This window comes from Capsicum annuum, chromosome 2, assembly GCF_002878395.1.
Source record: "Capsicum annuum cultivar UCD-10X-F1 chromosome 2, UCD10Xv1.1, whole genome shotgun sequence".
Taxonomy (NCBI): domain Eukaryota; kingdom Viridiplantae; phylum Streptophyta; class Magnoliopsida; order Solanales; family Solanaceae; genus Capsicum; species Capsicum annuum.
The window spans coordinates 132059022-132085313 of NC_061112.1; the positions used below are offsets into that span (position 1 = coordinate 132059022).

At 36.5% G+C, this 26292-nt stretch overlaps 1 protein-coding gene and 2 pseudogenes across 1 annotated transcript; all 3 read left to right on the top strand.

Annotated features, from left to right (window-relative positions):
- Positions 1–627: 627 nt before the first annotated feature.
- On the top strand, positions 628–2635 carry LOC107858207 (annotated as a pseudogene).
- Positions 2636–10026: 7391 nt separating this feature from the next.
- On the top strand, positions 10027–11742 carry LOC107858208 (berberine bridge enzyme-like 22). Its single transcript, XM_047407021.1, has one exon. The coding sequence runs from the start codon at positions 10081–10083 to the stop codon at positions 11695–11697; it is 1617 nt and encodes a 538-aa protein (XP_047262977.1). The 5' UTR covers positions 10027–10080; the 3' UTR covers positions 11698–11742.
- Positions 11743–23089: 11347 nt separating this feature from the next.
- The window catches only part of LOC124896279, a 4140-nt pseudogene continuing 937 nt past the window's right edge, over positions 23090–26292 (top strand).

Consider the following 26292-nt stretch of genomic DNA (forward strand, 5'->3'; position numbering starts at 1 on the left):
GAGTCTAGCACATCATGAGAAAAAAAAATGTATAAACGAATAAATTATTTAAGTACAAAATAATTTAATTCGAAAGGATAATTATTAGCAAATTAATCTTTTCTCCAAAGCATAATAGCTCATGCTTTGTCATAATGATTATAGAAAGCTCATTTTACTACTTTGAAATTTTTTTGCATGAAGCTTTTTTTTTTTTTTTTTTTATTTGGCATGAAGCCACTTATGTTGAAAGGAAGAGAAATTGGTAGCGTACAAATTCTGTCAGTTTTGCTCTTTTAGTTTTTTGTGGCAAAGTACTGTTACTCTTAGGCCCTAGCATGACCTTTTTTAGTGTCTTCCAACTTCCAAGTGATGGGTAATGACGTTTGAATATTGAATTGAAATACATTGAATGAGAAACTATTATGCATTGATCAAATACATTAAGATCTTTGGGTCAAAGTCAAACAGTTGAATACTACATCCGCCTCATTTTACTTGATACATGTTGGCTCAACACTTAACTTAAAAATATTTGTTAGAAGTCATTTTACTAAATTAACCTTATAATTCAGACAAATAAATTGAAAGAATTGTTTTTAGTAAGGGGACAATCAGAAAAATGAAATGGGGGAGTAAATATGAACCTAATATACTTCATGCAAATACATCAAATACATCACTTCATCTCTGTAAGTAGTAAATCCAGAACTAAATTCACATACATGTACTTCTATATTTGTATTATTCTAACCAGTAATCAAACGATCCCTAACTTCATCTCTATATCTCTATAAGTAGGAGTATTTGAAAGGGTACTTATGAGCAAATTCATCTTCTTTCCCCTCAAACCATGATGGCTCTTTCTTTGTAATGTTGAATTTCTTTAAGTCTCTTAGATAGCAATTTCCTGCAAAAATTAAAGGCTGTTATGCTTCTTCTAGTCCAACGAAAAGAAATTGGAAGCTTTCAAATTTTCTTTGTTTTGCTGGTTTCACTCATTTTAGCAAAATGTTATTCCAAAGAAGAGGACTTTCTTCTTTGTCTTTCCAAATACTCCAAAAACAACATTACACAAATTATATACACCCCAAAATCTCCAACTTATTTGTCTATTCTAGAATATGCTCAGAAAAACCCAAGATGGTGGAATTATTCACATCCCCACTTCATTGCCTCCCCTAGGAAAGAAAAAGAAATCAGGCCTGTCCTTTTTTGTAGTAAAAAAGTAGGCCTACAAATCAAGATCAAAAGCGGTGGCCATGACTATGAAGGCATATCTTTTCGCTCTGAATACCCATTTGTTACGCTTGATTTAAGCAATCTTAACAAAATCAAGATAGATTTAAGTGAAGAAACAGCTTGGGTTCAAGCAGGGGAGACCCTCGGCCAGGTTTACTACGCAATTTCCAAAAAAAGTAAAGTCCATGGATTTCCAGGTGGTGTCTGTTTTAGTATAGGCACTGGTGGAATCATCAGTGGTGGTGGGCTCGGCGCATTGATGAGGAAATTTGGTCTAGCAGCTGATAACGTTGTAGACGCACGTGTGATGGATGTTAATGGAAAAATTCTTGAAAGAGAGAAAAATGAAGATTTGTTTTGGGCCATAAGAGGAGGTGGAGGAGCAAGTTTCGGTGTTCTTCTAGCATGGAAACTCAAATTAGTCCGTGTTCCTGAAAAGCTTACTGTTTTCACGATCCGTAGGAAGTTAGAGGGTAACCGAAATCTACTCCAAAAATGGGAAAAAATATCACATCAGCTCCCTGAAGATTTGTTCATCAGAGCAATTGTCCAAAATGGGGGATCATCAGCAGGAAATAATGTTGAAAAACAAGTGGAATTCTATTTCCAGGCACAATATGTTGGGCTTGTTGATGAGTTAATTCCTCTGCTCAAACAATACTTCCCTGTATTTAATGTGGAACGGAAAGATTGCTTTCAAGAGAATACTACTGATGGTGCAGAGAAAGAATGCTATGAAGTTTCCTGGATTCAGTCTGTCTTATATTTCTTTTTCAGAGAACCTACTGAATCACCTGAAGTTTTGCTAGATAACACTATTCCAACACAGAAGAATTATAACAAAGGGACATCTGATTTTGTGAAAACTCCAATCACAAAAAGTGCTTGGGAAATGATAGAAAGACTCTTCTTGGAAGAAGAAAGTCCCCAGTTAATTTTTGAGCCATTTGGTGGAAAAATGAATGAAATCTCAGAATCTAAAACTCCATTCCCTCATAGAAAAGAGAATTTGTATAATATTCTGTACTTGGTCAACTAGAGCGATAACACTGAGAACGTATCAAGGAAACTATACAAAAAAATGGAGCCATACGTTGCAAAATCTCCGAGAACTGCTTATCTAAATTACAGAGACTTTGATTTTCGCACTAATCAAGAGGACTATAGCTACTCCAAGGCCAAAATATGGGGTGAAAAGTATTTCAATGCCAATTTTGAGAGATTGGCTAAAGTGAAGAGTAAGGTGGATCCAACAATTTTTCAGAAATGAACAAAGTATTCCACTTTATTCTAGTGATAGCTGAAGAAGACTTGGAGTGCATAAACTTGTAAATAATAATCCCAAAGTTATTTGAAGTTTCTTAATTTCTATTGTGTGGCTCACATGTTAAAGTGTTTTACATTAGTTGTGCTATTTTTAAAGAAGTCAATTCATGATCTAATAAAGTATATTTGAGTCTAAATGGTAAAAATATCTATTAGTATGAGGTTAATTTCGAATTAGAGGAAACTTGTGGATCTTTTCTTAAGTCTGATGGAGACTTATAGAAAATGTACCTTTTCAACGTGAGACGACATACAATCAATCTTCAGAGTTTAGAAGATCAGAAGATTATGCTGCTTCTCTTTCTCTCCATCTCATTAAAAAAATATGGCAAAACAATCTTCAAAGTTTAGAAGATCTTGTCATCATCAATCAAGTTATTGCTATGATTAAAAATTAATGTTCCTACGATTCTTCTAGATCTTGTCACACCCCTTTTTTACGCATACTCCAAAAAATGTATATTTTAAGAGTCGAAAGGGTTTTATTATTTAAGTGACAAGAAAAATGAAAATTTGTTTTGGAAAAGGATTATTTGCATTTTTTATTCAGAGTCGCCACTTGGCATAATCCGATGTGCCAAGTCACCTTTGGAAAATCCTTTTCGAAACAGTTTGACTCTTAAACCGGTTTGCGAACAGAGATTCCGACTAAGGAATTCTGTTGACCGAGGGGAAGGTGTTAGGCACCCCTCGATCCCGTGGTTCGACCACGGTCGCTTGGTGGAGTGTATCGACTATTTTGGCATTATGAAATGTATAAACCACACAAAAGAACACAAAATAATCAAACAATAAACAAAATAGAACAGTCCAAAAACGTAAAAGTCCAGTCCAATTATATAGTCCGAAAAATAGAAAAAAATACAAAAATATAAATCCTAGTCTAAAACTAAATCTAAGCTCCACTGCCCTACCCGACGCCGCGGGCCTTCATCACGATCATTTTCCGCCAACATGATACGTCGGGGCATTCCCCGGTGAATAAATACAAATGATCTCGGGGCATTCTCCGGCTAAATAAATACATTTGAATCGAATGCGATGAAGTAGAAAACATTCAACACATACTCCATATTCGACATCCAACGGAACATTTATTTCTAAATTTTTGCCTACCCGAACCTACGATTGCCTACCCATTTGACTTATCATGATACTATCACGAAATTGATAATTAGCCGTGAAAGTAACAATAACGACGAATCGAAACAACAACAGATCAAAATTAATCCTAATTCACTTTAACAATTTTTAACTCGCGCCCCGAATTTCCTTTAAACCACATGATTAATGCATGTTTTGATTTTTCAATCACATCTCATAATCCGAAACCAACATCAAACACGACACAAACAACGAAGATTCAAACCAAACACACAACAAATAAATCATCCACACCAACAACATCAATAAAAAGTCAAAATAAATTAAGGATTTGGTTAGAAGAAATGGACCTTGACGAAACTAATCCTCGTCGATAATAAAGAAATCCAAAGACCAAAATACTCGATCGGAGAACCTCACAAAGAACAAACCAAACTCGGTATTAAAATAATAACCGGACAGCTCCAAAACCAGTGAAGAAAAACTTTACTATACGAAACCCACAACCGAGAACGACAACACGATTCGATAAAGATGACTCGAGATCCACTATCGACGATGAACCAAGAAATAAACGAAACCAAGATCAACCAACAAACAGCAGAAAACCAAAACCCAACACAGATCGGGCTCTGGGGAGTTCCGGTGACGAAGAGACGGCGGCGGCTGACCGGCTATGATGACTGCCGTTCGGGGGTTGGGTGTTGACGGCGGAGGAGGTGCGGGTTGTTGTCGACGGTGACTGTTATCACCGGAGGGAGGGAAGGACGGCGGCGGGTGGTTGTTGATGGTGGCAGCAGATCTAGGCGATGACGAGCTGCAGCCGGAGCTGGCCGATGCACCGCGGCTGTAGGAGCTAGTCGAATTCTTGGGTTGGGAGATCGGGTTGGGTCCGATCGGCGAACGGTGTTCCCCTACGGTGGTTGTTTCGCCGGTGAACGGAGCGGCGAGGGAAGAGAAAAAGAAACGACGGCGCTGTTGCCGCCGTCGCCGGTGAAGTCGGGTCAAGGCTGGTGCGGTGGTTCCATTGGGCGTCGCGGGTGGCGAATGGACTGAGGGCGGCAGTCGCCGGCGAAGTTTATTAGAGGAGAGAGAGAGTGTGAGTTTAGAGAGAGAAAAAGAGAGAGCTGATTTTCTTTTTTTGGTTCCCCTTCTGTTACTGTTCCTCCCTTTTTTTTGGTGTATGTGGGTAGGTATATATTGTGTGCTTTCTTCTTGGACAAGAAAAAAAGAGAGGGGGTGGGGTAACGTGGGATGGGGGGGTAGCGGTGAGGTGTTATTTTTTTATTGGGTAGGTGGTTAGGATAAGATAGGGTTAGTTATTTTATTATTCGTTTATTATTATTTTTTTTGTATTTTGCGGGGTATAATGACATGGGTGAGGGCACACGGTAGGATAAAATAAGAGTGGGTAAAAAATGACATCGTGGAGGGTACATGATATGCTAAGGTAGAAAATGAATAAAATCAAACTTCTAAGGGGGGAAAAATTACGTGTCTACAGATCTATTTCTGTCTAATGATTTAATTGTGTTCATGATTGAATTCTTTAAAGTTTCCAACATTCATAAATTTAAAAGTTCTTTTTCAAGAACAAAAAGTTCAACTCATTGTTGTCAATTTTGGTAAATGTGCTATAAATGTAGTAAGATCATTTTGTCGACTTTTATACATCTTTGCTCAACAAATCTAGAATGCTGCCTCATTTTTGTAACAAAGTTTATTAAACGTTATACTATGATCCTTTAGAGAAGCTTCAGTTTTTTATCCGAGAACTACAATTCTACCAAAACAAGAAATAAATAATATACGATGGTGATACGTAAGCACTTGACGATGCTAGTTATCTTATACATAGAGGAAAAGAAGTTTCAAATACAACACCATACCATACCGTGCCATGCCTAGCTAAACCCATCTATAATCTTATCACTAGATTTATTCAAGAATTTGATTTTGAGTCTAGTACATCACGAGAAAAAGGTGTACAAATGAACAAATTCTTAACTACTATAAGATAGAAATAATTGTTGTCCTGCAGCTAGGAGGTCACAGGTTCAAGCCGTGGAAATAATAAGATTGCGTACAATAGATCCTTGTAGTTCAGCCCTTCTCCGGACCCATCGCATAACGAGAGTTTTAGTGCACAATGCTGCCTATACAATAGCTTAATTTGAGAGGTAGTCACTTGAATATTAATCTTTTCCCCAAAGCATAATAGCTCATGCTCTGTCAGTTTGGTTATAGAAAGCCCATTTTATTATATACTACTTTGCAATTTCTTGCATGAAGCCCCTTATGTTGAAGAAATTAAATGAAATTGGTAGCCTTCAAATTCTGTGTTTTGCTGTTTTAATTTTTTGTGGACAAATTCCTCTCAAGAGGGAGAGGATGATACGGGAATAATCTTGGATATGGACTTAGGAGAGTGCGTGTTGGACCCGAGCCTTGGCATGTGCAATTGAAGTGTAAAAAAGGCCCAAAATGCACCCAAATCAGCCCATAAATTACACTAGATGGGTGCCCACTCTTTGAAGGGCCTTTTGGTCATTTTAACTTATATTTTGTAATAGTTATAAAAGGAACATTGTAGGGTTTTTAGATTTAGTTTTTGATGATATTTGTAAATCTTGAAAGACCAAACAACACAAGTCCTCTCTCCTTGAGGCACCAAAACAGAAACTAGGATACAACGATAGGGTGGATTCTATTTTGTTGTTGCTTGCTTGGAAACGTTGATGCTAGAGAGGTGCAATCCAATCTTGTGTAGTGTAAGAGATAGGTTTATTGTTGTGTGCAGTGTTAAGTGTCCAAGAGTGTCAATTCTTGGGTTCTTAAGATTATACCTTCATGTGGTCTATCTATCTATCCCTTTACTTTCTTGTAATCGTGTTTAGTGTTTGTGTTGCTATTGTTAAATCCGAATCTTGTGCCTTGTGTTCATCTTGTTCTTCATGTATTGTTACTGTTTTGGTGTGAAATGCACCTTTCTCACCTTGTATTCTTGTTGTATTTGTGAATCCGAGAGAGGTCTCCAATCGGTCCAAGGATCTTAGTGATTTGTGGACTGTTTTGGAGTGTGTTTGTGGACTGTTTTTGAGTGATTTCGTGTCTTTCAAGTTTTTATCGTATCATTTGGTATCAAAGCATGGCTTGATCTTGTTCCCACAAGATCAATCTTGGGCTTGTTAGTGAAAATAAATAAATAAATAAAAAGTGTTCAAAACTGAAAAATTCCAGAAAAAATAGCAATTTGTTCGTGTTGTGTTCTTGGCCGAAAAGTGTGTTCTTGTTGTGTATTGTCCTAGATTTTTACTTGTATTTGTTGTCTCTAAGTGTTAGTTTTGTTCCTCACTAATACATTGAGTCTATATCTAGATTTGAGCTTTAAAAATTGACGTTGTTGTTGTGAACAAGAAGTGGCCATGAGTTGAAGTTGTTGTTTTAACTTGGCTGCGTGGTGAACTTGTTGTTGGGCATTGGTTGATGTTGTTTTTTTTATCTTGGTGGTTGTTGTTGTGTTCGTTTTGTTCATCACAACCTTCATCTAGTGTTAAAATCGAAAATACAACACCAAAGAAACTTGGCCATTTGTTGGTGGTTTTATTATTGGTCTTTTTGTTGTGGAATTGGGCGTTGGAACTTGTTGTTGTTCTTGGGAGATTTTTGTTGGTTGTTCTTATTGTGGTTGTTGTGTTCTTGAAGTTCTTCACCATATTCATCACCTTGTTAACATAAAGTGAATGATAGATCCTAAAAGGTGAGGGAAAGAGGTGTAAGTAATTGTTAGTCTTGAAAGACCCCCAACCACCAAAAGACTTTACATCACTTCTCAATTCCACTTTCCCATGAAACAAGGGTCCATGTTTAAGGAGAAGTACAAGTCTAGTCAAAGACTTTTGAGTCTTGAAATTTGAATTCCAAAGACTAGTTTTTATTTTCCTCTATTGAACAATTTCCATCAAAGTCCAAATTGTAGAATTGATCAAGACTTCCAAATTTGAAAAATAAAATTGTTGACCGAGGCCAATCAAGGACTGCCACGTCACCAATTACTGTTGACTGACAAATTTTAAGCTCAAATTTTGATCTTTTATTTTCATTTTGTGTCTTTAGTTTCGTTTGTTGATTCCCATACTAACTTACAAACTAGTGACTAATTACTAGATTGTGAGTTGGTTTGAAACCGTATTTTTTTCGTTTGTGTGTGTGTCTACATTCTTTTGTGTGTTTTATTCTTTTGAGTTGCTGTACACACTTGATTCACCTCTTAACACCTCTCGGAGTACAAGCAAGCTTACAACACTTGTGAGATTGAGTGTGAGGGATCCAAGAGACAAGAAATAAAAGAGAGAGTGAGGATGTTTTTGTACAACCAACGTATTTTCTGTTTTGTAGGTAACTCCTTTGCAATAATGGACACCATTTTGTCCCACCTTGATGCTATTGCCCGAGAAATAGCTAAGATGAATACGGGTCTTGACAAATTGGGCTTGGATATGTCTACGATACTTGAGATGTTGGATCGAGTGGAGAGCCGAAGGAACTCTCATGTTTCTACTCCCGAAGTTTTACCTCAAACAATCAACCCTCCAAGACCACCACTAAATAACATAGGCATAATCCAAGTCAACAAATGTTCTCAAACCCGAGACCTAAATGAGTCACTTCCCCCTCAATTAGATCAAGTCCAACAAGAGGGACTTGGAAGCAAATTTCCTCCCATCCAAGCGCCACAACCAAAGCTCTCCCTTACCAAATCATTCCTCTCAATTGAAACTCTACTTCACCAAAACTAATATATCCATGTAGAGGAGTATGGTAGAAAGGAACATGAAGGATATGGAGACTACTACAATACTTGTATGATGGTAGGAAACTTATTTCGGATGAGATTGAAGACAAGGCTTAAGATGGAGAGGAAGCCGAGGTTCAAAATAAAAATGTTGGCCGAGACTTGTTGTTATTGAGTCCCCAGATTCTTCATGATTTTGTGGACTATTTTTTGACTTGTTTGTGGATTGTTTTGAGTAGGTTTCCTTTGAAGTGACCAATTGAACGAGGTGAAGCTGTGAATTTGTGGATAAATTCATCTCAAGAGGGAGAGGATAATACGAGAATAATCTCGAATATGGACTTAGGAGAGTGCGTGTTGGACCCGAGCCTTGGCATGTGCAATTGAAGTGTAAAAAAGGCCCAAAATGCACCCAAATCAGCCCATAAATTACACTAGATGGGTGCCCACTCTTTGAAGGGCCTTTTGGTCATTTTAACTTATATTTTGTAATAGTTATAAAAGGAACATTGTAGGGTTTTTAGATTTAGTTTTTGATGATATTTGTGGATCTTGAAAGACTAAACAAGACAAGTCCTCTCTCCTTAAGGCACCAAAACCGAAACTAGGATACAACGATAGGGTGGATTCTCTTTTGTTATTGCTTGCTTGGAAACGTTGATGCTAGAGAGGTGCAATCCGATCTTGTGTCACGTAAGAGATAGGTTTATTGTTGTGTGTAGTGTTAAAGGTCCAAGAGTGTCCATTCTTGGGTTCTTAAGATTAAACCTTCATGTGGTCTATCTATCTATCCCTTTACTTTCTTGTAATCGTGTTTAGTGTTTGTGTTGCTATTGATAAATCCAATTCTTGTGCCTTGTGTTCATATTGTTCTTTATGTATTCTTGTTTGTTTTGGTGTGAAATACACCTTGCTCACCTTGTATTCTTGTTGTATTTGTGAATCTGAGATAGGTCTCCAATCGGTCCAAGGATCTTAGTGATTTGTGGACTGTTTTGGAGTGTGTTTGTGGACTATTTTTGAGTGATTTCGTGTCTTTCAAGTTTTTATCGTATCACTTAGGCCCTAGAAAGACTTTTCTAGTGTCTTCCAACTTCCAATTGTTTGGAAATAATGTTTGGGTGAAAGTTAAACAGTTGATACTTTTCTCCATTTCATTTTATTTGACTCATGTAGACTTGATATTATTTTTAAGAAAAATATTTACTAGAGATTTATTTCACTAAACTGTCCTTATAAATTGGACAAGTGAATAAATTGATAAGGTATTTTAGTAAGGGGCAATTAGTCAAATGAAACGAAGGGATTAAATCAAGAACTAATATACTCCATCCAAATACATGACTTCATCTATATAAATAGTAAATCCAGAAATAACATTCAAATAAATTTACTTCCGTCTCGGTATTATTTTAACCAGCAAAAAATGACCCCTAACTTCATATTAATAAATAGTAAACAGCATTCAAATACATTTACTAATTCCATCCCCGTATTATACTAACCATCAACCAAACGACCCCTAACTTCATCTTTATAAATAGGATTTTTGGAAGGGTATTGTACCTCATTATTTGTAATTTTGAATCCCTTAAAAGTCTTTTAGATAGCAATTTCCTGCAAAGAAGGCTCTTATGCTTCTTCTATTCCAAAGAGAAGAAATGGGAAGCCTTCAAATTCTCTTTGTTTTACTCCTTTCTCTCTTTTTGGTAAAATGTTACTCCCATGAACAACAAGAACTTCTTCATTGTCTTTCTACATACTCCGAAAGCAACATTACACAAAATATATACAACCCAAATTCTCCAACTTATGCTTCTATCCTGGAGTATGCTCAGAAAAACCCAAGATGGTGGAATTCTTCACATCCCATTTTCATTGCCTCCCCCAGAACAGAAGCCGAAATCAGGCCTGTCATTCTTTGTAGTAAAAAAATTGGCCTACAAATCAAGATCAAAAGCGGTGGTCACGACTATGAAGGCATATCTTTCCGCTCTGAATCCCCCTTTGTTATGCTTGATTTAAGCAACCTTAACGAAATCAAGATTGATTTAAATGAAGAAACAGCTTGGGTTCAAGCAGGGGCGACCCTCGGCGAGCTTTACTATGCAATTGCCAAGAGGAGTAAAGTTCATGGATTTCCAGGCGGTGTCTGTTTTAGTGTTGGCACTGGTGGACTCATCAGCGGTGGTGGGCTCGGCTCATTGACGAGGAAATTTGGCCTAGCAGCTGATAACGTTGTAGATGCACGTATGATGGATGTCAATGGAAATATTCTTGACAGAGAGATGAATGAAGATTTGTTTTGGGCGGTAAGAGGAGGTGGAGGAGCAAGTTTCGGTGTTATTCTAGCATGGAAACTCAAATTGGTTCGTGTCCCTGAAAAGGTAACTATTTTCTCGATCCATAGGAAGTTAAATAGCAGCCGAGATCTACTCCAAAAATGGGAAAACATATCACACCAGCTCCCTGAAAATTTGTTCATTAGGTTACTTATTCAAAATGGGGGTGATGAAAGGCAAGTGGAATTATTTTTCCAGTCACAATATCTTGGGCCTGTGGATGAGTTAATTCCTTTGCTCAGACAATACTTCCCCGAGTTTGATTTGGAGCGAAATGATTGTTTTCAAGAGAATACTACTGCTGGTGCAGTGAAAAGATGCTATGAAGTTTCTTGGATTCAGTCAGCCTTTTATTTCTATTTCAGAAAAATAACCTCACCACTTGAAGTTTTGCTTGATAAGACTATTCCAACACAGAAGCATTATTACAAAGGGACATCTGATTTTGTGAAGACTCCTATTCCGGAAAGTGGTTGGGAAATGATAGAAAGAACATTCTTAGAGGAAGCAGGACCGCGGATGATTTTGGAGCCATTAGGTGGAAAAATGAATGAAATCTCTGAATCTGAAACTCCATTCTCTCATAGAAAAGGGAATTTGTATAATATTCAGTACACGGTAGGCTGGTCTGACAACAGCGAGAGCATATCAACCCAGAAGATGGCATGGTTGAGGAAACTGTACAAGGAAATGGAGCCATATGTTGCAAAATCTCCAAGAACTGCTTACCTGAATTACAGGGACCTTGATTTTGGGACTAATCAAGAGGACTACAGCTATTCAAAGGCCAAAATGTGGGGTGAGAAGTATTTCAATGGCAACTTTGAGAGGTTGGCTAAAGTAAAGAGTAAGGTGGATCCCAACAATTTCTTCAAACATGAACAAAGTATTCCACCTTATTCTTACTAACTAATAGCTGAACAAGACTAGAGTGCATGTTAGTATTGAGCTAAACATCCCAACCCTGTTTCAAGTTTTACAAATCAAATACTCCTTTAACTGGTTCCCTCCCCTCTTTGTAACAAATTTCATTGCAATTTTACATGATCTTTCACAGAATCTTCTGCTTTTCCAAACGATGTGTGGCTTCAAGAGGATAAAAAAAATTTATTCTCTCTAGACAGTTAAACCAAAGTGTTAAACACAAACAATATGTCTTTTCGATTACTTATTTATTACTTAACTCAAGTCTATGTAAACACTTGATTAAATTTAACAACCCCTAAAAATCATTAAATTTTCTTGTTTTATTCAACATGTGTTTTCAAGCTCAACAAAAATCAACAGCGTTGTTCTTTGACAATTCCAATCCAAATCATTAGGATAGACAAGATAAGTTCAATGGAACAGTGCCCACTTTTCAATTCCAATTATAAATAAGGGACAGATCTTCATTTTTTTTTTCTACAATCACACCTATCTCAATCTTTTTTAATTTTAGTTTTGTGCTCGTAACTTGTTGGAAGATTAATTGGAAAATATACCTCAATTTCTGATACAATCCTTATATGCTAATATCAAACACTTAAACCTCTTTACCATGAAAATACTATACTTACCCCCTATGAGGTGTATCCATTACTAAATATATTATAATATAGAAATTAAAATATGTATTATGATTATAATTTTTTTAATGAGATGTTAAAAAGAAGATAAACATATTTATTTAAAACTTTTATTCACACCTTTAATTAAAAATTAAAATTAAGTTATTCTGAAACATGTATTTTTGAAATCTCTAAAAATAGGAAATGTGCGAAAATTACTTAATAAGATGACTAAAGCTTTCACGTGATTTTTTTGTCCTTCAAAACTCTCAACATAACGATGTTATTCCTATTAATTTTTTGTTTTCTAAAAACATTTAAAACTATTGAGATTATTAGTTGCAGCAGAAGTGTTAGTTAGAGTAGTTGCAGCAGTGAGTTAGAGTGGAGAAGATATTTTAATTATTGACAGTTGTGCACTTGAAGTTATTTAGGATTTCCTTTTCTCTTCTACAATTATGTGCACCGTATAGATTTACTCTCAGCTTAGCATATATGAAAATCATGGGAGTTTCTTCCCTATAAGTTCATCTCTCTTCGTTGCTCAATCTACTATGGCTACTGATTCTCCATTAATGGTGATCGCAAAGCTTCAATCTAAGCTCAATTCATAGAATTGTCATGGTATCAGAGACATAATGGTTCTTCTCTTTGAATTTTCAAGTTCGTTCTCATCGAGTTGCAGTTTCGATTTCCTTTGGTCTTCTGCTTACTTTGTTTCTCCTTCATCGTGAAGGTTACGATCTCTGCTCGTTTTGCTTAGCTCACCAGCAATTCAAGTTCGTTCTTTGACAGTTTTTTGGGTCTCAAATTGCCAGTTTTGTGCAATTCACATCTCATTCAGTATGGTGGAGGTAGTAGATCAGGACACATCAGCTCCTAGAACAATCGATGTGGGGAACCCATTGTATATACATCCTTTTGATAGCGTAGGTGCGTCTCTAGTACCTATTCCTTTTGATGGTGTTGGTTATCGATCATGGAGGAGAGGTGTGCTCCAATCCCTCTCTTGAAGAACAAATTCGGGTTTATCAATGGCGAGGTGTGAGAAACCGTCACTAACATCTCCTAATTATCAACAATGGGAACGCTGTGACGCTATGGTCCTATCTTGGATTCTAAACTCGTTAAGCAAAGATATCGCCGATAGTGTAGAATTTGTGTTTGATTCCCTAGAATTATGGAGTGAGCTAGAAGATCGGTACGATAAGACAAATGGAGCAAAATCCTACCAAATACAGAAGGAGATCAATGATCTCAATCAAGGAACATTCGATATCACTACATATTACTCTACGATGAAGAAACTTTGGGGAGGAGCTAAGCACCTTGTGTATTAAGGGCCAATGCAGTTGTGTGTGTAGTTATGGAGCTAAGGAGACTATGCATAAGGACAAACAAAATAGACAATTTCTCATGGGTCTTAATGAGGTCTACATTATAATCTGAGGCAGTATACTTATGATGAACCCTTTTCCCTCCATGGAACAAGTATTTGCATTGCTGGTTGAAGAACATAAACAAAGAGAGTTTAAGTCTAATCCTCACTGTTAAAGTACGATCCCTACTAATTGCCTATCAGTGGAATAGGTAAGTAAACGAGGTGCACAGAAGTAAAAGTTGAACACAGTGTTTTTACGTGAAAAATACCCGACTCAAGAAAGATATAAAAAACCACGACCTATACCTCTACAGGATTTAACCCCAACTTTACTATAATACTTGAGTCTCAAAAATCAACAAAATTACAAGACTTCTTGTAAACTAGGAATTAAAACTTCTAACTCCTAACACTACAAAAACACAAATCTTTCCAAGATAAGTGTTCACAAGTCTTCGAGTTCCCTAAGTTGAAGACACAACTCCTAACTCAGTTTATAGATCATTGAGACTTGAACAATGACTCATTACAACTAAAATAACCTACCTACTACACACAGTCTACGACTTAAGTAAGGAACCAGGTTCTTCTTCAAGTATGAGAACTATTTTGCTGATTGTTGATTTTCTTTTCAGTGCATTGAGTAAGTTACTTGATCGTGCTTTGTTGTATATATGAACACTTGTAATACTCCTGTGATGGATTCCTAGTTGATTTATGCTTCTTTCTTCTTTCAACTCTTTTAAGTAACTTCACTCCTTGTTGCTGAAAATTTTTGCTTATCCATTCCTGTCTATACGCAATATCTTCTTATCAACAGTCTTGCCTGCAGCTTTTCTTTGTACACTTGAATGGACCAGCTTTCACAACATGTTTCATTCACACGTCTATCATCAAAAATCCACATGACTTAAAAAATTCCCCCTTTTTGATGATGAAAAACATAGCAGCACAATATCACAAACCCCTGACATATTTAATAAGGAATTTGAATAAAAGAATAGCACAGAATGAAACAGGTTAGTCCAATTGAGTTATAAGCATTTCATAGCCTACTCTTCCCCCTTTTGACATCATTGAAAAGCTGGCTCAACAAGTGAAAAATGTCTAATAATTCATGGCCGTTGAGGTTATCAGTAAAACAATCAAAATCCAGAATAAGAGAACATGAATGCAATATGAGAAAATAGGAGCAGAAAATAGTAAAACAACTAAGACCATTTCATTTAATAGATGACTACATATACCAAAAAGTAAACTAAGAGAGAACAAGCTATCAGGGAAAGGAACAAAAAGAGATAGGCTTAAGATATCAGTCAAGAGGCTAAGTAGAAGAAGAGGAGGGAATAAGAGAGGTGAGTTTCCTAATAAGATCTGCATTTTCATCTCTTACTTTTTCCAACAAGGAATTAAGGGAAGCAATTTGAGCATGGAGGATCCCTTTTTATTCTTCATGAGAAGCCTGTGCAGCCTCCAAAACTACCTGAGAAACTTCCACCGTAGCTTGTTTTTCAGCCAGTGAATTTCTTAATCTTTGCATCAGATTATCAACACTCCTCATGGAAATAGGTAGCATCATGTGGTTCACATGCCCTATGATATTCTTGGTAGTCTGTGAAGACCACACTTGAACAAAAACACCAAAGTCCTCAAATATGGGGGTGAGCCAAAATTGATAAGGTAGAGCTGTTCATTTACTTCCTTGAGTAGAACCCTTTGCATATGCTTTAGTATGAGTTGAGGCAGATCAATTCTTACTCCAGTATCTAATAATTCCATGAGAGTGAGATCAAGAAAGCTAGCCACAGTCCTCCTCTCCTTCCTAGGAAGAATCATCTTATGCACTACATCAAAGTACAATTGGTGAAGAGGAGACATCTCCCTCTTAAACACTCTTCTATGATTGACCAAGTAGGGATTCCTAGAGAACTTTCTACATATGTTAAGAGCTAAGGCAAGATTATCAAGTGGTGGCCAACTTTCTTTGACATAGTGACCCCACCCCCTAGAAGGAATATGCAGAATCCTAGCAATATCAGCACTGTAAAGGTTTAGTGTAACCTTTCTAATTGTAGTAGAAAACAACTCACCAAATCCCACCCCATTCATATAGAACTCATACATTTCAGGTCGAGCAAATCTTCGCTGAAGGTCTCCCTGTAGAAAGAGATGAGACCATCCCTAAAACCCTAATTTTTCCAGTAAAGTCTGCATAGCAGCACCCCCAGATCCACTAACTACTCTCCCTCTAGCTAATTTGAAATTTTGAAAGTGAAGACGATGAGCCTCAAGAGTATCTTAATGAGAGGATGCCGAAGGAGCCTCAAAATTGAGATCCACTTCAGAAGTGGTGTCCAGATGGAAGTCAGAGTCAAATGAGTCAGAAGGAACAGGTTTGCTGACCCATTTCTTTAAACGGGTAGACGATCTGGGAGAAACTCTGGATGGGGAAGCTTTGACAGTGGGGGAGGATTTTGAAGAGGAGGAAGACTTTGAAGCAAGTTTAGAGGAATTATTTCAAGACACAAAATATTTGGAAGCTTTTGCCCTGACAGTATTATTTTTCCTAACTAATCAAAGAAGAAGATTAGGAGAGGATGCAGGAGAAGAGACAGGAGGAGTGGGATCAGAAATTACTACATGTTTCCTCTTGTTGGTTCTAAGAGCTTCAGCCAATGTAGAATCTTTGCATTTATTCTTTCCTAGAGTATGTGGGGTTCGAGTATTAGAGACAACTGGAGAGGGTTTGAAGGCACAGTGTCTTCGACATGGACAGAGGGTTTTTTCTTGAACTGAGATCTCGAACTTCTTGGGATGAAGTCTTTAATAGAAAGATCATCTCTATCATTAGGAAGATCATCCCCATCAATAATTTTGAGTGGGATAGGATAAGAAAGAAGGGGTCGCGAGAAGGATGAAGTAGGTGAGGGAATTTCGGCAAAAAGGTTTGGGAAATTTTTGAAGACTGAGAAATCCATGAATTTCTGGGAGATTGGAGGAGGAATTAAGGGAGGTAAGGTGATGTTTAGATGAAGGATAAGTGCGGTGAGGGGATTTGGAAAAGAGTCAGTAGAGGAAGAAGAAGAAGAAGAAGAGGAGGAGGAAGATGATGAGAGTGATGCCATTTTTGAACCAGGAAAGTGTTCTTGAGTGTGAGGAGGTTGAAGAGAATTTTTAGTGTAGAATCAAAACAAAAGAAAGAATATTTAAGAGGGAAGGGTGAGGAAGTTGAAAGGGTGAGGGACTATATTTGGAAGAGGTGTAATGATGAGTGTTTCAATCCTGATAGGAAAGGAAGTGCCAACTTTTTGAAAGGGAAGGGACTGTTTGTATTTTGGCATTTTAAATGGACCAAGAAGGAACCAGGAAAACAACTTGTTTCTCTTTAAGCTACTTTGAAGTAATAATAATCATACCTGAATGACAAAATAGACAAAATAGCTTCTGTAATCAAGTCTTTCTACAAAAAGCAACATACACACGAGTCAACATACTCTAAAATCTTGGACTTAGGATACACAACTTAATGTGTGAGACTGAATTAACCAACAATCACTTGTAAAATCAACTTATTCTAGTCAAACATTGAGGGAGACTTATGCAATTTTAATCATCCCCAAGGCTAACCTATTTTTTCAAAGTGTTCTCTACTCAAGACCTTAGTGAAAATATCAGGAATCTGTTCCTCAGTAGAAAAAAACATAATGGATATATGACCTTTTTCAACATTATCTCTAAGAAAGTGATGCCTAATAGCAATATGTTTGGTTCTTTTATGTTGAACAGGATTTTTAGCTATGTTAATAGCACTTGTATTATCACAAAAAATAGGAACACAACCAATATCTATACCAAAGTCCATGAGTTGTTGCTTAATCCATAGTAATTGACCCCAAAAGGAACCTACAACAACATATTCAGCTTCACCAGTAGACAAGGCAACTAAATTTTTCTTCTTAGTGGACCAGGTAATCAAACATGATCCAAGGAAGTGTGCCATTCCTGTAGTGCTTTTTCTGTCCACCATATATCCTGCATAATCAACATCTGAGTAACCTACTAGATTAAAGCTACTACCTTTAGGGTACCATAAGCCAAGATCACTGGTTCCCTTCAAGTATTTGAAGATTCTCTTCATAGATTTTTGATGTGATTCTTTGGGTTTTGCTTGAAACCTGGCACATAGCCCTACACTGAACACAATATCAGGCCTACTTGCTGTGAGGTACAATAATGACCCTATCATACCTCTATACATCTTTTTCTCTACATCTGAACCTATTTTATCCAATTCTAGCTTTGTGGCAGTGGCAATAAGAGTACTTATCTCTTTTGCCTCTTCCATAGATAAGCTCTTTGGCATACTTCTGTTGGTGAATCATTGTCCCCGAAGCTGACTGCTTTATTTGCTAGCCCAAGAAGTAATTCATCTCTCCCATCATGCTCATCTCAAATTCACAACTCATGAGTTTGGTAAACTTATGAGTCATAATCATATTTGTTGAGCCAAAAATAATATCATCCACATACACCTGCACAACTAACAAATCCTTCCCATAAGTTTTCAAGAAAAGGGTATTGTTAATTTTACCTCTGGTATGTCCATGTTCCAATACAAACTTTGACAGTCTCTCATACTAAGCTCTTAGAGCTTGTTTCAACCCATACAAAGCTTTGTCTAATTTGTACACATGATCCGAAACTCTTTGCTTTCAAATCCTGGAGGTTGTTTAACATACACCTCTTCCTTAAGAATGCTATTTAGGAATGCACTCTTCACATCCATCTGATAAAGGATAAACTCCATGTAAGCAGCAAAAACAACAAGTAATATTATAGCTTCAAGCCTTTCTATAGGAGCAAAAGTTTCATCAAAGTTAATTCCTTTTTCTTGGTTGTATCCTTGGACCATCAATCTTGTCTTGTTCCTTGTAACTGTTCCATGCTCATCAACTTTGTTTCTATACACCCATTTAGTCCTAATTACTGATCTATCTTTAGGGAGATGAACTAAGTACCATACTTTTCTTCTCTCAAACTTATTCAACTCTTCCTACATGGCTATGATCCAATCAGTATCAAGCAATGCTTTAGTTATCTTCTTTGGCTCAATTTCTGATAGGAATGCCTTGAAGGTACACATACTTCTCAATCTATACCTTGTGGTGATCCCAGATGTGAGATCAGTAAGAACATTCTTAATAGGATATGATCCTTGATACTTATATCCTTTTGAAATCAAGCTTAGTGAGCTATCAAGATTACTGCTGATGTTTTGAGCTGGGCATATTAAGGATCAGTTCCCTCTATCACTATGCCCTCAGCTTCAGTTCCCCATATCAAAGTGTCTCCACGTTTGGTAGCTCCAGTTGATGAACCGAGTTGTATAACCTGTTCCTCAGTGGCACTTCCTTCCTGCGGGTTAGTCTTAACACAGGATTCATCAAAGATTACATGTATGCTTTCTTCAACACAATCAGTTTTGTTATTTAAAATCCTATAAGGCTTACTATGAAGTGAATACCCTAAGAAGATTCCCTCATCACTTTTAGCATCAAATTTTCCCGGATTATCCTTTCCATTATTGTGTATGAAATATTTACAACCAAAGGTTCTAAAATGAGAAATGTTAGGCTTTCTTCCTTTTAGTAATTCATAAGGAGTCTTCTCTAACATTGGTCTGATCATGCATCTATTTATGATATATGCTGCAGTACTTATTGCCTCAGCCCAAAGGTTTTTAGCAACATTTGTTGCAAGCATCATTGTTCTAGCCATATCTTCCAAGGTTCTATTTTTCCTTTCCACCACTTCATTTTGTTGTGGTGTTCTAGGAGCTGAGAAATTGTGATCTATACCATTTGTTGAATAGATCCCTAAGAACTTTTCATTCTCAAATTCTGTACCATGGTTAAACCTTATGGAAACTAAAGAAGTGCCCAGTTTCTTTTCAACTTTCTTAATGAAGATTTCAAAGACATCAAAGGCACTTTCTTAGAGGCTAGAAACAAAGTCCATGTGAATCTGGAATAATCATAAACAATAACAAAAACATACCTTTTTCCACCTCTACTTTGAAGTCTCATGGGTCCACATAAGTCCATATGAACCAGGTCGAGACCCTTGGTAGTGCTAACATGGTTCTTTGACTTAAAAGAAGATCTTACTTGCTTCCCCCTTATACATGCACTACATAACTTTTCTTCCTTAAACTTGGTCTTGGGTAATCCCAATACCATGTGTCACACCCCTTTTTGACCCAAAAAAAAGATATGTATTTTAAGTTCGAAAGGGTTTTATTATTAAGGTGATAAAAATAAAAATAAAATTCGAAAAAAAAAAGGATTATTTACATTTATTTTTCTTATTTAGATTCGCCAATTGGCATAATCCGGTGTGCCAAGTCACCTTTGGAAAATCCTTTTCGAAATGGTTTGACTCTAAAAACTGATCCGCGAACATAGATTCTGGCTAAGGAATTCTGTTGACCGAGGGGAAGGTGTTAGGCACCACGGTCACTTAGTGGAGCGTATCGGCTAATTTGACATTACAAATGTACAAACCACATAAACACCAAAAAACATGCAATATAAATAAATCACACAAAATTCAAAACAAACCAAAATAATGTTCAGTCCAAATTATACAATCCAAAATAAAAGAGGTGCTGAAATATAAAACCTATTCTATTCTAAACTAATCCTAAAATAAACTCCACCCGACATTACGGGCCTTGATCACGAGCCTTCTTTGGGTACATGCTACTTCGGGGCATTTCCCGGCCAAATGAGTACAATTTAAACTTTTCGTGCAATAAAGTAGAAAGTACCATTCACACACATATTCAAACACTCCAACAAATCGTTATTCCTAAATTTGCCTACCCGGCCTACGTTTGCTTACCAAGTTCAACGTATCATAATTCTATCATGTTCAACATTATCAATACATCAAAATTAATGAATATTCATTTTCCGCCATTTTTAATCCCCACCCTAATTTATTCTCAACCACGTGATTAACCCATTTCAATACATAATCCACCAATCGAGAATAACAAAAATTCACCAATCCTGCTTAGCACGTCACGCACTCAAATGTCACCAACAGTTCACATCAACAAACTAACCACGGTATCGAATCACACGCAATCACAATCACATAAGAATTAAATGAAAGAGAAAAAAGAATTGGACCTTAACTTTGAAGCTTTCAAACTCAATGTTATTCGAATAAAGAGAGTCCACACCCAAAAACCTCGAGCCGAACCTTAACACCACCAATATAACTCGATAAATAATGACCCGTTCACCGTCACTTTTCATGCCGTTACTATTCACCAATACTGTTCATCAGTTACTATTCACCAGCGCCCTTTTTGTTGTTGTTGTTGTTGTTTTTGTTCTTGTGAGGAAGATTATTTTGTGATTGTTATTATTATGGAGAATATGATGATCAAAGAATGAGCCCCTTTTTTCCCTCTTAGAATTTTCTTTTATAATGGGCATGGATTTGTTATGATGTGGGAATTTTGGTGGGTCCTCCATATATTCTTTCTTTTAGTTTGTTATTGTGAGGATAAAAATGTGAGTGGGTAGGGAGGTGGAAGCTTTTGATTGGGTAGGTTGTTAGGATAAGATAAATTAGTTAGAGGTATTGTTTTTTGTTTATTTTTATATTTTTGTGGGATATAATTACATGGGGTTGGACACGTGGTAAGGTGAACTAAAAATGAATAAAATTAGACTTTGGGAGGGACAAAATTAGGTATATACACCATGTATTTGGATGAAAGTATGTTTAGCTGTTTCAAACTTGCATGACCAAGTCTTCTGTTCCAAAGAAGGGGATCATTTTCTATAATACGCAGACAAGTCAGCTCAGGTCCTGCTAGTGCCATAATGTCAGCTTTGTATATATTTTTTTTATCTCCTTGCAGTGAGCACAATCTCTTTGGTGTCCATTCTTTTGACTTTAACACCTGTAACAGTGAAAATAACTTTATTCCCTTTTTCACACAGTTGAGAGATGCTCAGAAGGTTATGCTTTAGTCCTTCTACAAGATAGACATTCTCCAATGCTTTTCACTCAGTTGAGCCAATTCTTCCAACTCCACTGATGATTCCCTTTTTTCCATCACCAAAAGAAAATCCTCCTCCATCTATTTTGGAGAGTGAAAGAAACATTTTCTTATCACCAGTCATGTGTCTTGAGAAAGCACTGTCTAAGTACCAGTGCCTTTTTCTTCCTTTCACCTTCTCCTGCACAAGAAATCAATGGTTAGGCTTAGGAACCCAGACAAGCTTGGGTCCTATTTTATGAGTGAAAGGGTGAAATAAGTTCCTTCTAGTCCATGCAGGCAGCATGTAGTTCAACCTGTTTCTCTGAGTAGAATTGGTATTATTCTTTTTGGTCTGAGAAGATCTGTTAGCCAGGTTTAGATTGTTTGATTTGTTTTTTTCAGCCACTGGACATTCAGTGGTGGGATGTCCAAGGTTTCCATAGATATAACATAAATTCTTAAGATCACCAAAACTTTTGTGGAATCCCAATCCTGCCTTTTCATTGAAATTTCTTTCACTCAAATTGTGAACAATTCTTGAGGAGTTTGTCCACCCATTTGCACTTTCTAGATCAAGTTCTAGTTTAGAAACTTCATGACTCAACTTATTCATTTTTTCAGTTAAATAACAGCACTCTTGTTTGTATCTAACCAACTCAAGTTCAACATTTTCTTATTCTTTACTCATGGCCTTTTTCCCATTTTTAGAGAGAGTAAGTTTGAGAACTTCAGACTTAAGATTATTGTTTGACATCTTAAGTTCTGTAACTTGTTTCTTGAGAGGGCATTTTTCTGTGTCAACTTTATCTGAGCAAGCCTTTAGATCAATGAGATCAAATTTGAGACTTGCGAGATTGTTGAACAATTCATCCTTCTAGACACCTATTTTTGTCTCTCCCAAGTCCAATTCATCCATTTTTACATCACGTTATCATACACCCCACCCATTTGATTATTCTTGCACAGGAAAAAGACAAAAATAACAAAACTTTCAACAAAATGAACTACCCAACCAATCAAATTTTAACAAACACTACCTTACCTAACCACCCTACCCCCTTCCACCCCTATCAGACCCCACTCATATTTTTCCCATTTTGTTTTTTCCATAAAAGAATCAACAACAAGGAGAGAGAGAGGGATATTCACACAGACCCCCTCTATTTTTTTAATTTCCATGGTAGAACAACAATAGAATTCCACCATTGATGCACACTTCATTAACACAGACCACTTAAAGAGAACCATTTTTTATTCTTTCTTTTCTTCACAAACACACTACATACACACTTATTGAAATTCGAAAACATGAGTGAAAACAGTGAGAAAAGAAGAAAATGGGTGAGATGCAGTGAGAATCAAGGGGGAAAAAGAATTTTTCATGCGTTTAGTCACTGTTCTGGTGACTACTTTGCCGGAATCTCTAGGTTTTTCCCAATCTTGGACGAATCTGGTCGTGAACAGTCAGAAACAGCTAGTATCGCCGAAACCAGTGGTTGTCCAGCAGTTTTAGGCCTTGTCGATCCGGAATCTGTCTTAATCCATTGTGTTTTGCTTCTGTCTGCTCAGGATACATCGATTTTGGTCTTTTATTATGTTTACTGAGGCTTTGGATCGTCTATCTTAGCATTTCAGTTTTGAAATCGGGCTTTGGGTTCATCGATTTTCCTTCGTTGAAATAGTTTCTAGGCAGATTGCTCTGTTGCTACTCTGTTCGAGGTTACAATTTCCCAAATACCAGGTTGGATTTTAGTTCATTGTCGAGGTTCTCAACGTGGATTCTCTTTTTTTCAATAGGATAACATTCATAAAAGAAAAATTTGAGGTCCATTTCTTCTCTTGTTCTCTATCTTTATCTTGAATCTCGATTATTTTTGTAGATGAATGTCTTTGTGTGGATGTCATGCTTGAATATTTTTTGTGTGTACGGTTGATGTTGGTTTTGGATTTTGAAGAGAAAATTGAATCGCTAATCGAAGAATGAATTAAGCGTGTGATTGAGCATGAAATTAGGGATGGGAATTGCAACTTTGGTAATATGCATTTGGGTTAACTTTGATCTATTGTTTCTCTGTTTAATTCAAAATAAATATCAAGTTTGTCAACTCGATAGGATTATGTTGAAATGGATAGGTAAATATAGGTTCGGATAGGCAAAAATTTAGGATTAAGTGCTTGGTCAAATATTTGAAATTTTGTTGAATGTTTGAAGTTCTATTGAATAGTTTGGGTTTTCTGGCACTGAAAGATGAATTTATTTAGCGGAGGAATGCCCCGAGATCTTATGTAATATTCATCGGGGAATGCCCCGGGGTATCTTGTACTCAGAGGACGTTCGTAAGGAAAACCCGAGGCATCGGGTAGAGCATTAGTCTAGGATTTGTTTAGAATAGGATTTATATTTCCGCATTTTTTATTATTGTTTTGCGGAAATTTTGACTTTTGAAAGAGAGTCGCCACTTAATTTTGAAAAGGAATTAAGAAACCTTTAGAGAGTTACTTCAACCGATTCAAAACAGAAAAATTGCATTAATTTAGAGATTCTAGATAAGAGGTTCCTATTAACGTTTTAGGAAGCTGTTAGGCACCTAAAACGTCTGCTAACTTGCGGTTATTCAGATTGCTTGAAAATCATCTTTTGATTAACTTCGAAAAGATTAATTTTGTCGAAAAGTGATTGATATTTTGAAAAGAGAGTGATTTTGGAAATATTTTGGTGTTTATGCAAAACTAGTTTTTAGCGACTTAACAAAGGATTTAACTAGGTTCTCCAAGCACATAAGGAAAAAAAACATAAAGAAGAGAGGGAAAGGGAGGAAGTAAGGGATTTAGGCCATCGGCCCAAATCAATGAGACCTGTCCTAGTTTAAATGGGCTTTCAACCCATTTCACCTGTCCTAATCTAATTGTCGAGCCTTTGGCTCGAATCTTTCTCCACCTGTATTAGATAGAACCTTGGCTTCGTGGCCCAAATGAATGAATAAAATAAATAAACAAAATAAATAAATAAAGACAATAATAATTAAACAAGAATGAAATAATAAATGAGACTTTTGTCTCGTAGCGGCTTCAAACATAGGCCTTTGATCTATTTCCTTCTCTCAACTCCTCGTTCTTATACGCCATGTAATTTGTTTAGGCTTTCTCTAGGAATTGACTAGGAAGATGGCCCCACTAGCCCATTGCGGAATGCAAAGAGTCCGTTTGGACTCATTCATGCAAAAAAAAACAAGAAGAATAAAGAACATAAGCACATGATTAACGAAAGGAAACAAGAAATAAGATTAATCCATGACCCATCGCGAAAAAAGAAAGGAGCTAAAATCAGTTAACACATAACCCATCAAAGAGAGGAAAAAAATGGACAAAGATTACTGCGGATTTAATTAAAAGTGGCAGCGTAATATGAATCTTAAATAATACATACTCGACCCAGGAAAAATATAAAGAGAATCACAATATGATAACTAACAGATGGCCAAAAGCAGATTGAATATAAAAAAAATGTCATTCATTAAACAAAGAAGAGTATTGGCAAAGAGGTGGGTTTTACACTCCAGTATTCATTCTAAATAGATCATAAAGACACAGAAAAATGTGTACCATCCTCCTAATTAAAATGGAATGATCAATGAATATGTAGAAATGACACACTTTAAACCAATTGAAACATCATGGTGACTTAATATGCGTAAGCAGCGGCATGTATTACAAAGAGAAGATCCCCTCAATTACCATATCAGGTCCAAGACGCATATTCTTAAACCATCAGCACATTGTCAAGAAAGGGATGCCATATAGCGAATTAGCATTAAACATTTCAACTAATAGGTAATAGTTCTAACAAAACAAATTAGAAAATAAGTCAATAGGTATGATGTAGGATTTTAAAAAAGAGAAAAGGTTATACTAAATCAAAGTTTCAAGTTACATCATATACATCACATCTAAAAATGCATCTTTTAACTCACAATGATGATAGACCAGTCTAGGCACGCTATATTTTCTACCACATGTGAGTTTTCAGAAAAATAACCATAACGACAAAGAAAATAAAACATACCAAAATCAAGAGAAAAGGGGAAAATTTTGTAACAGAGAAGCTAAATATCCTAAGGACAGTTACACATCTACTGCATTCAAATAGATCGAGGCGATTCTACTTGACTAAACTAGAGCAAAATAGGTGAATAGAACATTGTAAAATACCGGATTTTTGGTTGTTTAAAGTTGATTTTATCCTTTATCGACAAGTCAGTAACTTGAACATCCAAATACCCTTTTCTAGGTCTACAACTACAATTTTGCTAATTAAAGTCCAGGAATGCTTAGAAGATGATTTCTATTGACCCAAAGAAAACAAGGAAGCTGCAACATTGATTAGAACTGAAGGAACTATTCCAAACTACCGTAACTAAAGTTAAGTTTGTCCATGAATCAAACAGGAACAAAGAAAACTCAAGAAAGAAAGAAGCAATCAAAATTCAAAGCATTTGCAAAACAGACTAAAG

Excerpts from the sequence above, each read along its gene's own strand:
- LOC107858208 (XM_047407021.1), top strand. The coding sequence starts at position 10,081 with ATGCTTCTTCTATTCCAAAGAGAAGAAATGGGAAGCCTTCAAATTCTC.